A 17,875-nucleotide genomic window follows, 5' to 3' on the forward strand; every position below is an offset into this window, starting at 1 on the left:
TCTTCAATCTCTTCATCATCTGTGGAGCTAGTTGGCATATAAACTTGTACTATTGTGGTAGGCATGGGTTTCGTGTCCATTTTGACTATAATAATGCGATCACTACACTGTTCGTAGTAGCTTACCTGTGCTCCTATTTTTTTTATTCATTATTAAACCTGCTCCTGCATTACTCCAATTTGATTTTGTATTTATAACCCTGTATTCGTTGGATCAGAAGCCTTGTTCCTCCTGCCACCGAACTTCACTAATTCCCACAATGTCTAACTTTAACCTGTCCTTTTCCCTTTTTAAATTTTCTAACCTACCTACCAATTAAGGGATTTGACATTCCATGCTCTGATCCTTAGAACGCCAATTCGTTTCTCCTGATAACCACGACGTCCTTAGTAGTCCCCGCCTGGAGATCCAAAAGTGGGACTGTTTTACCTCCAGAATATTTTACTCAAGAGGACGCCATCATTATTTAAGCATACAATCAATCTGCATGTCCTTGGAAAAATTTGAGCTGTAGTTTTCCCTTGCATAAGGCCAGATCAGTCAATCATCCTGGCTGTTTGACCCTGCAACTACTGTAAAGGCTGTTGCCCTCTTTAGGAACCACACATTTGTCTGGCCTCTCAAGACACCCTTCTGTTGTGGTTGCACCTACAGTATGGCTATCTGTATTGCTGAGGCACAGAAGCCTCCTCACCAGTGGCAAGGCCTAAAGTTCATGGGCTGCGGGGAGGGGGGGGAGGGTTGAAATATATTTATCTTGTCTGTTTGTTGTGCCTCAGTACAGACTTTCCAGGTTGGAATCCATTACTTCGGTAATGCCATTGATCAGTCTCATTCTTTGTCTCCCTCTTCTCGTTGTACCTTCAGTCTTTCCCAGCCTTAATATGTTTCCCAGAAAATCATGTCTTCTCATAATATGTTGAAGATAGGTCAGTTCTTTTTTCAGTATCGGGCCTTCCAAGAATTAATCTGCTTTTATTTGCTGTAATACTGACCTATTTGTTTTCTTATTTCCTTGGAACTGCCAGGATAGCAGTGTACATTAGTGTGCCTCTTCTGGAATTCAAGGAGATGCACTGGTTCTGGATCAGATACATCCAATGGATAAACAATGTTGGCCAGTGCACCATACAGTCTGGATGTTCTTTTTAGGTAGTTTCCTGCATTCTGGGCTGGTAGTGACATCTCACCTCAGTTACATGATGCGCAAATACTTCAACAATGTTCTTTCACTTTTACATGTGATAACACTATACAGACACATGGGTTTTACAAATTTTGTCTGGGTGGGAGGGAAAGTGTTGGGACAGGGAGGGCATCTGGCTACCCTACCGTTAATATTGTCAAATCCAGATTAACATGCCGACACCACTAAGATGCAGGATAAGGCCAGGAAAAACAAGATGACCTCACTTCTTTGGAAAGTTCACTTTTTCAGAAGCTATACACCAGTAGTGTGCTGGATAGCCAGATGCATGCTGTATGACTGTGACAACCTTACCAAATTGCAAGATGGCAATGCTCTAATCTACATAACCAAATATGTTAGCCTGTGGTTTGATGGACGTATGAGAGAGCTATACATGTTTCTGTTTCTGGAGCCTAGTTGGTATTGTGGTAACCCTGTTGGCTTATTGCTGTCACATGTACTATATTTGAGACAATGTATGAAGATCCCTGACAGATTTCAGCTGCAAAGCACTAACGGCTGCAGGTGAATACAGTAGCTGTCTACAGAGCTGTGACAACACTGAGGTGTTGCCATGGAGATGTTAACAAAATCACAATATGTTACTGGTTGAGGTAGGCCTGTGAAGCTGCCACACCCAGTCCACTGCAACTGTCAGGGATCAGCTTACGCTGACTCAACTATAGATTGTGGTTTGAGCCTAGATGTTTACACTTCTTGTAATATTTGTTTGGACTCTTAATTTCACGAAGTAATAGTCGTAGTCTTCAGTTCAAAGACTGATTTGATGCATGTCTCCACACTACTCTGTCCTGCTTCATCTCCTAAATAACTACTGCAACTACCTCCATTTGAACCTGCTTATGGTATTCATGCTTAGGTCTCTCTTTACAGTTTTCATTATGTATAGAGATATCTAGAAGCCGCGTAAAAATTGGCCACCACCATTTCTTTCCTCTTCTATATAACGCTACATTTTCATCCATTCGGTCAGTTCCTCCCATATTTTTGTTGTATTCTCCAATTACATTAGGTCGAGGTACAAGTATTGTTTTCTTTTTTTGTCTAAAGCATCGGGCAACGGTGCTGACTGGACTGATACCATGGCTTGTGGAAGCAGTTGTTATTGTAGAATTATCTAGCCATCTGGCAATGATTATTCCACTTTCCTTGCTGCTCTTGTAATCAAAAGCTCCTCTCTTATTCCTTTTGGACATATCATTAGAAGGTATGAGATGACACTCTTTAGGCAGACAATTTTCACAAATAGTCCCAGTTGCACCAAAACCTCATTGCTTCAGGTAAATCAACAATGTTTGTGATGTAAACAGGTTGTCAAAATAAAATCTGTGGGGAAGATGTTTGTTCTTTTCAGGAAGAGAATTGATCATTTGAATCAAAGGAGCAGCACATTTTCCAAATGCTGTCTCATATTTTTCATTCCTCTCAGGATCAACTCCTTGGTATATTTGAAAGTGCACTAGACAACCCATGGTTGTGTTTAGACACGATGCTTTGTACCCAAATCTAATGGGCTTACCTTTCAGAAACTGTTTACATCCATGTCTGCCAAAATACTTTATCATGCTCTCATTATAAGACAAATCTTGCTCAGGCTGAAAGTGGAGAGCAAACTTTTTCATAGCATATTTATTAATGGACGACGTTTCCACATTCTGTCATTGGCATCTATTTTTGTGTTGTCACACGAGTGAATGAATCTCATAATTGTTTCAAACCTGTCTCTTCTCATCGTGCTGTGGACCATTTCATTTCTCATGTCCAATCCAGAATCCCAGTAGTATCTTCTGCTAGGTAAAGGATTATAGCCAGAAAGAATTAGAATTCCTAGAAAACCTTTTCTCTCTTCATATGTTATTTTTGGATGAGCAGTTCTTGAACAAAGCATACTTTGTCGATTCAGTGAGAAGAAATTCAATTACTTCGTCATTCCAAAATAATTCAAAGCACTGAACTGGAGACAAGTTTCTGTATTTACTATAATCACTCTCAGGAAATACAGAACTAACACTACGCAGATCGTCTTTTTTCCAATCTCTGATTACAGTTTTTAAGATCTGTGACTTTTCCTGTTCGTCTAGTTTGTCATCAGAAGAGAAATTAATCTCAGGTTCACTACCGAACCTGTTTTTACTTGCTAAAACCACTTCTGCGACAGCCTGGAGTTGCCTTGGTCCAAAATTATCGACGTTTCCTCCCCCATCTTCTTCCCCAGAACCTTCATCCAAATCCACTTTAGCTTCAGGAGGTTCAATAAATATATCTGTTGCATCTTCTTCCTCCCCTTCAAGAATAGCCAGGATCTCATGGAGAGAATGAATCGTTATTTTTCACTGTTTTGCCTAGCGTGACATATGCGCAACACAACCTCAAAACTGTATTTGGAGCCACAAAAATAAGAATTGCATTTTGTCGATAACCATTAACATAAATTTCAGTACTTTAACATTATAATCAACCATAATTTAAACAAATTGTATTATAATTTGCGATAAAAAATGATACGACATAATCTCATTCGGAAAAGTCTTCCTTACTTGAAGCACCAGACACTGACCACTTAATGCTTGCAACTGACTGAAACCTACCTAAACATGAACAACAAAGCCTCCTTATCTGAAAGCCATACAACAATAGCCACTCCAAACACAGGCATTGTTGCCAATGAGAGAAAACAATGACAGGCTGTTCCGTGACATATATGTTACACTAGGCAGAAATGGGTTAAACTGACAGTTTACGGGAAGGAAAGTTACTACTCACCATATAGTGGAGATGCTGAGTCGCAGATAGACATAACAAAAAGACTCTCACAATTAAAGCTTTCAGCCATTAAGGCCCTTGACAACACACACACACACACACACACACACACACACACACACACACACACACAGACTGTAGTCTTAGGCAACTGAAACCACACTGCGAGCAGCAGCACCAGTGCATGATGGGAGTGGTAACTGGGTGGGGGTAAGGAGAAGGCTAGGGTGGGGAGGGGTGGGGATATTATGGCGGGGGTGACAAACAGTGAAGTGCTACAGTTTAGGTGGCGGGCAGGGGAGAGGTGGGGAGGGGTAGGGTGGAAGTAGCGGAAAAGGAGAGAAACAAAAAGACTGCTGAGTGTGGTGGTGGGATGACGGCTCTGTAGTGCTGGAATGGGAACAGGGAAGGAGCTGGATGGGTGAGGACAGTGACTAATGAAGGTTGAGGCCAGAAAAGTTATGGGAACATAGGATGTGTTGCAGGGAAAGTTCCCACCTGTGCAATTCAGACAAACTGGAGTTGGTGGGAAGGGTCCATATGGCAGATCCCTCAACTTGCAAACTGACCTTACATCCACAGAAAGAACTGCAGTCTACCATCTAAAAAATAATCCCAACCTTATAATCGTACCTGCGGACAAAGGCTCCACCACTGTTGTTTTGAACTGCAAGGATTACCTGGCAGGAGGACTCCACCAAATTTCAGATACTTCCACCTACAAACCTTGCCACATTGACCCCATTTCCAGCTGGAGTAGTTTTGTCATATCTGGCTCTCTCATATATCTCAATGATTATGAGGTAATGTCTTCTACTGCAGGGGCCTTGTCACCTCTTAGGTCTTTCAGTGTTCCATCAGATTCATCTCAAAGAATCATATTTCTGATCTTATTTTCACTTACTCCCATTCCCCATTCTATCGTATTGTCATGAAGTTTGTTTCCCCAGCATAGACCCTCTGTATATTCCTTTCGTCTTTTCCTTCTTTGCTTAGTGCAAGTTTGACATCTGAGATCCTAATATTCATATAGGTGCTTCTCTTTTCTCTAAATGTCTCTTAATTTTCCTGTAGGCTACATCTGTCTTTCACCTAAAGCATTGCATTTGTCCACTAGCAATTCCTGCTTAGCCACTTAGCCATTTTGCACTTCCTGTCAGTTTTCTTTTTTAGACATGTATATCCCTTTTTGCCTGCTTCATTTGCTGCAATTTTATATTTTCTGCTTTTATCAATTAAATTCAGTATCTCCTTTGTTATCCAAAAATTTCTATTAGGCCTTGCCATTTTACTTTCACAAAAAGTGGTGCCTAATAGCTTCAAAGACAATGAGGAGAACCGAATATTGTGGGAAAGAATAAAAGAACTTGACTGTCTCTGAAAAGGATTAGCTAGAAGTAACCAGCCTTTATCACTTGTCAGCAATTTAGGAATTGTTAAGTGACTGTTCCTGTACATCCTACTCTTGCAGCCCTTTGTCCTTAGCATTTTGATGCTGTAGACAGAGTTGTGGCTGTGACTGGTGCACTTCTGAGACTCATTTGTTGTAAAGAAGCTCCACCGGGTAAGTTGAGTTCCCCTACGGTTACTGAACAAAATTGTTTTCTGAGTATGCAGATAATCTCAGTGGATTACAGTGCACTGCAATCTGCTGAAATGTTTGTAATAGACATGGATGAGGTCAAGCCAACACTAAATAGTGGGGAAAAAGTATACACTAATTTCTTAAGAGTTTTATGGCAGCACTGCACTTAACCTGTACTCAGTGAAGAAATGACATCAGTCTTGTCATTCTCTCGTGATCTTTGACTTTTTCTGACCTCAGTAACAGATACGAAACTATTACTGCTTCTTGCCTGTTATAACTCCACTCAACTTACCCTGAGTCACTTACAGAGAGTACATTTCCCTGTTCATGGTTGAATCTTGATGTTGTTAACTCTAAAATAAATGGACAATTCAGAATTGTAGAGAGCAGGAGAGAGAATGCCAGATGTTTGTATACACACCAAGTGTTCTGAGCTTGCAGTGTACAATTACTGAGCAAACTATAACTCTTCATGTAACCCCAACTGCTGAAAATTTTCTCGCAGTCATTGTTTAGAGCTTGTCACATATTTAAGTTCAGTTCCTGCTATAGAGTTAGCACTTCATATTTACTTTCTACTGGCCTGCTGTTGTAATGTCACTACTGTACCAGCCCTACAGGATGATGGGAAGCATTCCATTTTATTCTGTGATGTAGTCTGTTAAATTTATTTTTCATCTGTGCGTTAGTTAAAAATTCAATTCTACAAGAGGATTTTTGAAATTTTTGAAAACAGTCGGCGATCTTAAAAGTAGTTCAAATTAAAATTTAAAACAGTCTTGATCGCAATCTTGTTAAAATATTATTTATTGGAGTGAGTGACCGGTTTCGACTCTGTGGAAGAGTCATCTTCAGATTCCAGAGCGGTGGATGTACACTGCTAGATGAGTTCTATCGACCCTCAACGCTCGTGTAACTGCTTCAAAAAGTAAGTTATGCATATCATCCCAAGCCAAGACCGTTACACAACAAGAGTGGTGCATTGTCAGAAGAGAGTACATGTTCTGTTTCCTCCAACACAGTTACGCTGTGGTATAGACAACAGCTGCATCACAGTGGGGAATGAAATAGCGTGGCAACTGGAAATGTTCTCCATAGTGGAAGTATGTGGGACAGTAGGATTCTTGTGGACGAAACGTCTGTTGTACACAGATTCACTGTGAAATTCTGGCAATATACAGACCATATGTGATGTTACATCCAGCTGTAGTGAAATGGTGCCGACAGACAATAATATCCAGGCAGTTGAGGAACTGACTTGGTGTAATCGCAGATTGTCTGATGATGACATTCATGTAGCACTTTTCAAATAGCTCTTGACTATGGAGTGGATTTCTATCTTCACGGAATTGAACAATTGACAGAACTTCCAATCATTGTTTACAGATGCTTGGTGACAATGTAAAAAAGTAGTGTTTAGTATCTGTGTCACTTTGAAGTGTAGTGTACCATTCAGTAAAAGTTACTTGGCCTGCCATTATAATGTGTAACTTAACTTTATGAAATTGTCTCATAAGCTTCCTATTGCACAGAAATCTTCAATGACATGCCATTTAAGTGTTGTAAACTCAATAACTTTTAGTTTTATGAAAAAAGAAGCTGATACCCAGGTTTAATCAAGTGTGCTTGTTAACTGTTCCTCTCCAGTGTTCCAAGAAATGTTGGCATTCAACTAGATTATTATTACAATTAGCAATCATTCATTCAAGTCAATGATAGTTAGCTGATGATGTTGCTGCAGGCAAGCTGCATCAATTAAGATGGAGAAAGGGTAAAGCATAGTTGTCCTCAAGAAATGGCCAATCACTTTTCAGAAACCCTTACTTTTGAATATTCAATGGACAATAATTTGGCAGAGTTAAGATTTACTGTATCTTATAAACATTGGTAATGCCTTGAAATGACTAAATGTGTCAAAACATCTGAGGACTCTGTCCAGACAAACAGGATTGAAACACTGTCTTTGTGGCCTTTGTAGTAAATTTCACGAAGAGACTATACACCGACCAAAGCAAAAGTGAAAACACAGTTGAAATATTCAGTCTAATGCTCTGCATTTTATCTACAAATTGCATACCTGTTTGGAATTGGGAGGATGTTCTTCATTTACAGGTAGCACAGTTGGGGTTCTCTGGGCAATTTGTGATTATTATTTGCAGTGATTGCGCTCATTTTTCTTTTCCATTTGCCTCTTTTCTCCAAGTATACTTACCTTTTATATCATAGGGCGGTCTGAGGATCCACCGATGCGTACAAATTGAAGGAAATTTCGTTGAGAAGAGATGAAGGAAACACTTAGGAGGGCTAGGACTGTGATAGTTTCTTAAAAATTTGTGGATGAGTTTTATACAATTAGAAATAAATATGGAAGGAGAAGCACAGATGATGACACGCTGAAATGATGTATAACAATAATTGGAGAGACTGCCACTAGTCACTGGTGAAGGAAGACAACCTAGTCTCATAAAGCTTTGGACATAAAAGATTGCTTATGACCTAGTGGGAATACGAGCCACTTAGTGAATGTTTTCTGAAATTAATATATTATATATTGTATGTCTATTCTCATGTCATATCAAAGTTTTACGTGACGTTATTCACAGCAACACTGTTTCCTTTTCGAAAACTGCCTATACAGATGGTTTTGATATTATTGACGGTATAGAAACAGGGGAAAGGCAAGTAATGAACTTGCCACAAGAGTACCCTCTGAGTATTTGTTCTGACAATAACAAAGAAAAAGTTATAATGACTAATCTGTTTTTAATGCTGATGCTTATAAATGTTTGTCTGCCTCCATAGCTGAGTGTACACTGTAGATGGCTGCCACTTGGAGGACCTGGTGCTATTTCTGGTGCTGCCAAGGATTTTTCTGTAGTGTGCCTCATGATACCAGTTTAGGAGCTACTTGATTGTGTAGTAGTTGCTCCACGGTGTGGAAAGTCACCAAAATGGTCAAAGAGCAGTGTGCTCACCAGATGCCCTTCCATGCTGCATGACACTGCAATGTAGGGGATGACATAGTTCTGAGTCAAAATCCCTTGGCCTTCATGGCTTGGATGAGAAACTCATGGTGTTACATAACACCTTGAATTCCTTGTCCAGGCTGTGAAGGCCGAAGGGTGTCGACTGGCTGCTGTGTCATCCTCTGCCTTGTGGTATCGTGTGGTTTGGAAGGGTACATAGTTAGCTCACACACAAATTGGAAAGATAACTGGATTAGAATTTTTGATGCCTGTGTTTACCACAGGCCAATAAAATTTAAGACAGTCATGAGCATAATAGGTATGATGGACAGTTGGTTTGACAGGTTATTAGTAGTTTAGGGAAGGATAAAGCCTTTTGTCACGCTTGCCTAAGCCCATGGCTTTTTTTGTGTCACAGGGTTTGAAAAATCTGGGAAATACTTGCTTCTTCAATGCTGTCCTGCAGTGCCTAGCTCAAACACCCTTCTTGCTGCCCGTTCTGGAGGAAATGAAAGAAGCAGGTGCGAAATTCCAGCTACCAGGGGGTGCCCACCCACTGCTGGAAAATGAAGAAAAATTGGTAAGAAATTGTGTAGTATTCATTATTAATTTAATGATGCCATATTTTGTATTCTCAATATTTAGTCTCGGATGGATTGTACGATAAGCCCCCATTGGTCATCCTATTTTTTCCGGAGGTAATGTGACTTTAACATGTGACAGTATTTTGGGAATCTAAGGGAAGAAAAAAGGCCCCATTGATCCATTAATCAGATTCCATTTTTGTTGCAAGGTTTGGTTGGAGAAGTTTGCTCTGAGTTTATGGAGCACCATTGTGCTGCTTAAATCAGTGTTTGGATTGTGGTAGCTTTTCTTTATTTGCACTTAAATTTGTTACATATTCTGTCTTTGGAATATGATACATTTATTTTAATAGAAGATTACAAATAAACAAATACTGTGTGTGTGTGTGTGTGTGTGTGTGTGTGTGTGTGTGTGTGTGTGTGTGTTCCTTCTGGTTAGTTTTTGTTACTACTTTGAAATAGCTCCAATTTTATCATTTGTAACTTTTAGTTGATTGCAATTCATGTGGACAAGAATTTTCACAACTCTTTGGTTTGTTGTTGTCCAACCTTACGGTATTAGAATGCCACAGCCAACACTGTGGAACGAAAATGGTCTTACAGCCTACTCTTTTCTCTAGCCTCCACTGGAAGGTGATCTATGCAAGTGGCGGGAACTGACAGAGTTGCTGGTTGACATACTGCACCAGCTCCGGTCAGGCCGAGTTGAAATACTAGATCCCCGGCAGCTGCTCGATAAACTATCTCAGCGCTGTCCACAGTTTGCTGGCGGTGATCAGCATGATGCACATGAGTTACTCAGACACTTGCTTGAAGAAGTGCGCACCGAAGACCTTAAGGTGAGTGGGTTAGTGGGCTTTTTTCCTTTTTGATTACGTGCACAGCGTGATAATTTTGGAATGCATTTGTGTCCATATGTAGAGAGATCGAATTTCAAATAATACTCATGTTTTCGTGCTCTTACAGGATTTAAATGAAGTTGTCCTTAATCTGAAAACTGCTTTCATTAAGCTCTGTACAAAAATTTCTTTCCTTGCTTCCATTTATCCAGTATAACATGATAAATACCAGAAAAGTTGAGACCGTAATTGCTGACTTTCCTTTGTAAAACAAAGTGAGCATAATATTTAGCTGGTCATCAGACATTGGGTCTCCATTAGGTAGAAAATTCAAGCTGTATGCAACATGCTCGGAAAAGTGAGCATAAGGATTTAGCTGTCATGACAATAGTTGTATTAGATATAAAAAGCGTCTGGAATAACACGAAAGTGTCCCTGTAAGAAAGGTAGCAGAGGTCTCTCACAGGTGTATAAATACCACATTTGAATTGAATTCCATGTGTACATTGAAGAAACAATCAAAATTGTTGAACACTGCTGGTAGATGGAGACAGCTGTGTTGTTGCACTTAGAGATACTGTTTCAAGACGGATAATTACGAAGTTACACAGTGTAATAGCGTTTTCCCATTTATAACAAATGTCCCCAGGTGCAATTCATTGCCAGCTAGTTGAAGTTTACAGAGTGAGTGTAATATCACAAATACAGGCATGGGTTTGGTGGCAGGAATTTGAGGAAGGCAGAACAGAAGTGCGAGATGAGCAAAGGTCAGGAGAATCAACTACATCCAATTCTGATGATATTGAAGGGCTAATTCAGACTGATCATTGCAGTTGCACACAAACTCAACATCTCCATTAGCAGTGCAGTGGAGATTATGCACAGCACATTGGACTATCAGAAGATATATTTTCGCTGTATGGTGTGGCAACAGCATACCATGGCAGCTCTCAGATGAGAATAATGCCAAGCAACTGGGGTTATCTTTCGTGCATTTTAATGCGGTATGAGGCAGATATTGATCCCTTCTTCTACTGTATTGTCATGGGTTGAAATGTGGCTCTCTTGATCACATGTATGAGCAGAATGGGCTAAGTTTCATAGAGGTGCCGGTTTTGAAATTCGTGGTGATTTGTTAGAAACTTTCTAATCACAAATAAGTTCAAAAATGTGCATGACTTCTGAGCCACGAAGAAAGTTATGTCTCAGTCTTTTGGGACACACACTGTGTGCTGCTGTGATGGATTTGCTCATCCATGAAGGACTGTGACTGCTGCAGGTTACTGATATGTGATAGAATGACTACAGAAGACAGTTTGGAGAAAATGACTGGGATTGATTTTTGAAAGTGTTGTGTTGTTGAATGACAATGCCCAACACCACACTGTTTCATTTATGTTATTTGGTCCAGATTTCCATTGGGCTGTATTGTAACACCCTCTGTACAATTTGGGTCTCTCACAAAGTGATTTTTGTCTCTTCAGTCTGTTAAAGCAGCACTTGTAGTCACTTTAGGACTGATGCTGAGGTTCAGCATACTCTTGTTAAATGGGTTCTAGACCTGTAGCTTGATTTTTAAGCCAGTTTTGACAGGTTGGATTTCCAATGGAGCAAATACTTGCACAGCCACTATGGCTGGGGAACAGTGATATCTTCCAATGCTTTAGCAACTTCGTGCATATTTTTTGTTTCCTGTATACACCTTTTCTCACTAACAGCTTGTTACTATACCTTTCGAGACATCTTCATATCAGAGAATTAATTGAAGCATGTGTCCCGAGTAATATGTTAGGCAAAACAGTGGCCATGCTGCTGAGTAGTATGTAGAATGCAGCTTTAGTGAGCTCATATTGATTGCTGGACAGCGATATTCAGCACATAGTGCAAATAAGGTAAGCTAGATCGTTTATCAAATAAGAAATAAAAAATAAGTGATCACAGTAAAACTGGGCCCCTAGAAAGCAACTTCAGCAGAAATAATGATAATTTGAAGTTAGTGGCCACCAAATTCAATGATTACTTCATGACAGTGGCAGCAAACATTGCACCCACTAACAAACCCACAGTCTAAGGGCAGTGTCTGTGTTTAGTAATCAGAACATCCTCTGTCTCGGGTTTGAACCTTGTCACTTCTTAAATTTTGAACAAAAATCATCAACAATTATGGCTGAAGGCTTCCGGTAAAAAGACACCCTTGTTCTACCAATGGGCTTGCCAAAGAGGGTGGAAGAGCAGATAGAGGTTCAGTGCATTCTCTTGCCCTTGGAGTGGGAAACTGCCCCAAAGATGCATAAGAATCAGGAATGATCAAAGGCATGAGATTGCAGAAGCCAATGGCATCCACTGCCGTAAAGACACACAATGTGTAATTGCAGAAGTGTCACGATCTCTCCATTGACAAAAAGATTGTGGACTAGTCCCCCATTCGGATCTCCATAGGGAACTGCCAAAAGGGAAGTGACCATGAGAAAACGATTGAATAACTGACAAAAGGGTAACATTCTATAAGTCAGAGTGTAGAATGTCAGTAGTTTGAACATGGTAGGAAAGCTAAAAAATCTGAAAAGGGAAAGGGAAGAGGCTCAAGAGAGTGATTAAAATTCAGTGAAATGATATCACTGATAAGATTTGTTGATGGCATTGCTATCCTGAGTGAGAGTGAAGAATAATTACAGGGAATGCAGATTGAGAGTAAATCGTAAAGAGATGAAAGGAATGAGAAGTAACAGAAATTAGAACAGCGACAAATTTAACAAAAGAATTGGGGATCATGAAATAGACAATGTTAGGAATTCTGCTCTCTAGGCAACAAAATAACTCATGATGGACAGACCAAGGAAAACATAAAAAAACAGGTAGCACTGGCAAAAAGGGCATTCATGGCCGAGATAAGTCTACTAGTATCAAACATAGGCCTTAACTGAAGGAAGAGCTTCATGAGAATGTACATTTGGAGCACAGCATTGTATGATAGTGAAACCCAGACACTGAAACCTGGACCAGAAGGGATGAAAGCTTTTGAGCTGCTACAGAAGAATCTTGAAAATTAGATGGAGTGGTGGGTGAGGAATGAGGTGATACTCTCTGGGAGTGGTGAGGAAAGGAATATGTGGAATGCACTGGCAAGGGACAGGATGACAGGCTGTCTGTTAAGAAATTATGTGATAACTAACATGGTACTAAAGCAAGCTGTAGAGGGTAAAAACTGGGGATTGGAATATACTCAGCAAATGACCGATGACATAGATTACCACCAAGAGACATTAAAGTTCTCTGCTGCTCGGTGAACAAGACATTTGTGCTCTGTGCCATGAAAACAACAGACACAAATTTGCTTTTGATCAGCACATCTATCACTGAGTGTGACACAGGGTTCATTGACTTCTAGATCTCATGGATGAACAGAGTGGGCTAAGTTTCATAGAATTGCTGTTTTTGAAATTTGTATCAATTTGTTGGGGGCTTTCTAGTCTCAAATAAGTTAATAAACTGTGGTAACTTATTCTTACTGATGTCAGTGTGTGAGGCTGTAGTCACACGCATCTGTCTGATGACACTTCTTTAAAACAGGAATGGTCTTCACATCATGTTGCTATAAGTGCTTTGTTCCTCTAACAGACTGTTATAAAATTGCTGTTAGAATGCAAGAAAATCCTTTTGTATATCTATGAATAGGGACAGGAAAAAATCGGTGTTACGTTATGGCCAAAATCGGTGTTATTTTTTGCACAGTGTTATTTTCTAGCAAGCTCTTCCTATTATCAATTATATACAGGGTTATTACAAATGATTGAAGCGATTTCACAGCTCTAAAATAACTTTATTATTTGAGATATTTTCACAATGCTTTGCACACACATACAAAAACTCAAAAAGTTTTTTTAGGCATTCACAAATGTTCGATATGTGCCCCGTTAGTGATTCGGCAGACATCAAGCCGATAATAAAGTTCCTCCCACACTCGGAGCAGCATGTCGCCATCAATGAGTTCGAAAGCATCGTTGATGCAAGCTCGCAGTTCTGGCACGTTTCTTGGTAGAGGTGGTTTAAACACTGAATCTTTCACATAACCCCACAGAAAGAAATCGCATGGGGTTAAGTCGGGAGAGTGTGGAGGCCATGACATGAATTGCTGATCATGATCTCCACCGCGCCGAAAATTCAAAGCATTTGACTTTGTCATCGGGTGTCAGGGCTTGTAGCAATTGTAAACGGTAAGGCTTCTGCTTTAGCCTTTTCCGTAAGATTTTCCAAACCGTCGGCTGTGGTACGTTTAGATCCCTGCTTGCTTTATTCGTCGACTTCCGCGGGCTACGCGTGAAACTTGCCCACACGCGTTCAACCGTTTCTTCGCTCACTGCAGGCCGACCCGTTGATTTCCCCTTACAGAGGCATCCAGAAGCTTTAAACTGCGCATACCATTGCCGAATGGAGTTAGCAGTTGGTGGATCTTTGTTGAACTTCGTCCTGAAGTGTCGTTGCACTGTTATGACTGACTGATGTGAGTGAATTTCAAGCACGACATACACTTTCTCGGCTCCTGTCGCCATTTTGTCTCACTGCGCTCTCGAGCGCTCTGGCGGCAGAAACCTGAAGTGCGGCTTCAGCCGAACAAAACTTTGAGTTTTTCTACGTATCTGTAGTGTGTCGTGACCATATGTCAATGAATGGAGCTACAGTAAATTTATGAAATCGCTTCAATAATTTGTAATAGCCCTGTATTTTTGTCATATTTAACCATTTTTCAGCGTTATGTTGAAAATGGAACTATTCCTAAGATAGGGTGGGCCAAACATGAGGCAAAAGTAGAGAAAAATTATTTTAACAAAAAAATTTTGACACAAATAATTATTTAAAAACAAATACCAAATGTAAAAATGAAAATAACTATGCTGCAGATTTTTATTTATGACATGTTTCACACTTCGTCATATCGTTCTTGAGCTGTGAAGACCACGGAAGCCGGTCTCAGAGGCTCAAGAATGACCTGAAGATGGCGCTAGAAGTGTGAAATGCATCATCAATAAAGTATCTTCAACAAAGAATATTATTTCAATTTTTAACATTTATATACTGTTGCTGTGCTTGGCCAGAATGGTGTGGAATTGATACATATATTTTAAATACTGCAACCAAACAGCTTTGAGTCCTGCAGCTGCAAATTGCTGATTGTTTCAAATTGCTGATTGTCGACTGCAGTTGCCTGCAGACATTTCACTATGTCAACATGTCCTGACTACATTGACATTTGGTTATGAATAAAATTCTGTAGAGATTGATACCCCTTCAGAGTATGTGCAGTACTAAGAACAGTCATCCCAGGTACAGATTGCAAGATCCTGGCCACTTCGTAGTTAATAGGATTGAGAATTATTGTCCTTGGATCAAAACTAGAATCCAAGGCTTTGAAAACTGATTTACTTGGATCTGTGGCCATGAGAGTCGACAATCTTATTTGGAGGTGCAGTCCAGTTCACGTCATTCCCCCCTTAATTTCTGCCTCAAGCACTCTCCTCTTTATCGTTTTTAAAATCTCACTGTTTTCATTGCCAAATATTCCTTTTTCCACAATACTGAAGCATACTTAAAGATGCTTCAACTTTATTCAAAGTTCATGTGAAGTTGGATGCTTTGAGGTCGCTAAGAAGACAGCCATGCTCATCAAGTCTCTGGCATGTTCTTTAACAAACATGGCCTCTTCAAGAATCCTAGTTACATCATTATCGGACAGTGAAATAATATACTCAATGCCTGCATTAGACAGCTCTTGCGTATCATCACTGTGGAAGAATTCAGTCATTATCTCAAAATATTTTGCTGTGTAAGTGGCTGTGGAGAGCCAAGAGTTCCTTCATATTAAAACTGGAAGAGGAAAAATCTTTGGATTTCTGTTTTTCTCTTGAAGAAACTGCAAATATAAATGTTTCCTCTTTCCAGTGTTTAAAAAAAGCACTCTTTAAATAAGGGATTGTAGTATTTAACTTACTAAGTTCCTTGGAATAAATTTTAGCAATTAGATTAATTTTACGTGCCCAGCATTGAACATGGATTAAATTATCACCAATTATTGTTTTCAAGGAGTCGACACATTTGTTCATCTACCTAGCACTGTCACTCACTACTGCCTTAACATTATCGTACTGTATATTATATGTTTCAAGAGCCCCAAAATAGCACGAGCACATTGTGTCGAGTTCGCTGCATTGAGAACTTTCACACTTGCCACAAAAATTTCTGCTCATTCCGAGATTCAATAGTTCTCAACAAAACAGCAAAACACAACGGCCTCTTCCGTCAGTGGTCTTGTCGGCTAATATATCATCTTTCTCTGCTAGTTGTTCCATTACCCCACGTTTCCTTTGCTGTTGTATTGTAGGCAAATAGTATCTCTTTGATTTACAAAATGGGATGTTACCAGCACCTAAAAAGAACAGTCTGTTAGTTATCTGATCCTTTAAAATAATGTGATACTGTACAAAGAGCAAAATAGGGGGAACTGGAGTAATTGGAACGCCAGGTTATTAGAACAATGGCCTACAAACAGTAACCCAAGCAAGTTAAAGGTACCAAGAAGTTGTTGTGGATTTGTAACAATTAGATCTTATGCTTAAATTAATACCATTATTTAAGATTCACTAATTAGATTTTGGTGAAAATTTCAGGATATGTAGTGCTGAGGTTAGGTATGTTCCTGACAGCCCTACAATACATTCATTTATTATAAGTGTGAAGGAGTGGGACACACTGTTTCAGTACCTCCAGATGTGCTAATTAGAACTTACAGTTGCAGACTTAACATTATTATTTTTTTAACAGTTAATGGTTTGTCCCTAAAATAAGATACAAATTTTTATCAAAGATGAGAGGCATAGACTTCAATTTTGAACTGATTGGGAGTACACATAAAGTGAATAATCACCAAAATAATTTTGAGGCAGGCTGTAGTCACAATATAAATAAAAAAGTAACACCACTGCTCACTCACTGCTCACCTTCATGAACTCGTTCATCCACTGCCGAAACTTCCGTTCTCCAGTTTGTGGAGAGGAATGTTGGCCTTCAAAAATGTTTCCAGTCCTTTCGACCAGATATTCACAATCGATCTTCTTCTTTTTTGCAGTTTCAAAGCTGCTGCTAATTGTAGACTGCTACTTTATTGGCAAACTGGTCTGCTTCAACTTGTTGCTTGAAATATGGCATCCCGGCTATTACACAAGTTGAAAATATGGTCACTATTTTTTTATAAACTTAAATTTGCCATATTTCGTGACAGTACCTTTTCCATTAGACGTTTGCAAGGCGATATTAGTCTTGGCTTCAGTTGTCTAAGTATGATTCCACAATGCATCGTTGTCGGCTGCAGAAAATGACGTGGTTCAGCGTGTTTCTCTCATTTTGGTGTTTCAAATACAGTTTCTTCCAATGTAGTTTCTTCTTTTCAGATAATACAAAAATAATAGTTAACATAATTCAAAATTATTTATGACGGCGACCTTCACATTGTTCTTCCGTCAACACACACCAAGAGTTAGCTTCCGACTCGGACTGACTATAGTCAAAGACTACTCCAATGTCAAAGATATTTTACACAATCAGTTTCTTTGCTATTCTTCGATACATTTTCTAATAGTAATCACTATGCTTTTACTCTCAAAAACAGAAGTAAATTAACATATAATAAGACAAATTATAATAAATTCTGACAAAAATATAAGAAAACATTTTCAATTCAGTATTGACAAATACGGTAAAAAAAATAACATCTCCCAGATCCATTACAACTGCTCCCCAGGGCTTTTGTTGTTATGGACATATACAACAAAATCCCGACAACACTCAGTGATGGATCTGTATTACACAATTAGTACATTAATGATGCAGTCTGATAACCTCTTCCAAATTTGGACTCTTTAAATCTGTGGACT

General features: G+C 39.4%; 1 protein-coding gene across 4 annotated transcripts in view; it reads left to right on the plus strand.

Annotated features, from left to right (window-relative positions):
* The window catches only part of LOC126458396 (ubiquitin carboxyl-terminal hydrolase 45), a 199,213-nt gene that overhangs the window by 85,558 nt on the left and 95,780 nt on the right, over nt 1–17,875 (plus strand). For all 4 annotated transcript variants that reach the window (XM_050095405.1, XM_050095404.1, XM_050095406.1 and 1 more), the window contains exons 7-8: nt 8,946–9,107; nt 9,732–9,950. In XM_050095405.1, the coding sequence (XP_049951362.1) occupies nt 8,946–9,107; nt 9,732–9,950 (381 nt within the window). The remainder of the gene's footprint in view (nt 1–8,945; nt 9,108–9,731; nt 9,951–17,875) is intronic.

The sequence above is a fragment of the Schistocerca serialis genome, chromosome 2 (genome assembly GCF_023864345.2).
Source record: "Schistocerca serialis cubense isolate TAMUIC-IGC-003099 chromosome 2, iqSchSeri2.2, whole genome shotgun sequence".
Lineage (NCBI taxonomy): Eukaryota > Metazoa > Arthropoda > Insecta > Orthoptera > Acrididae > Schistocerca > Schistocerca serialis.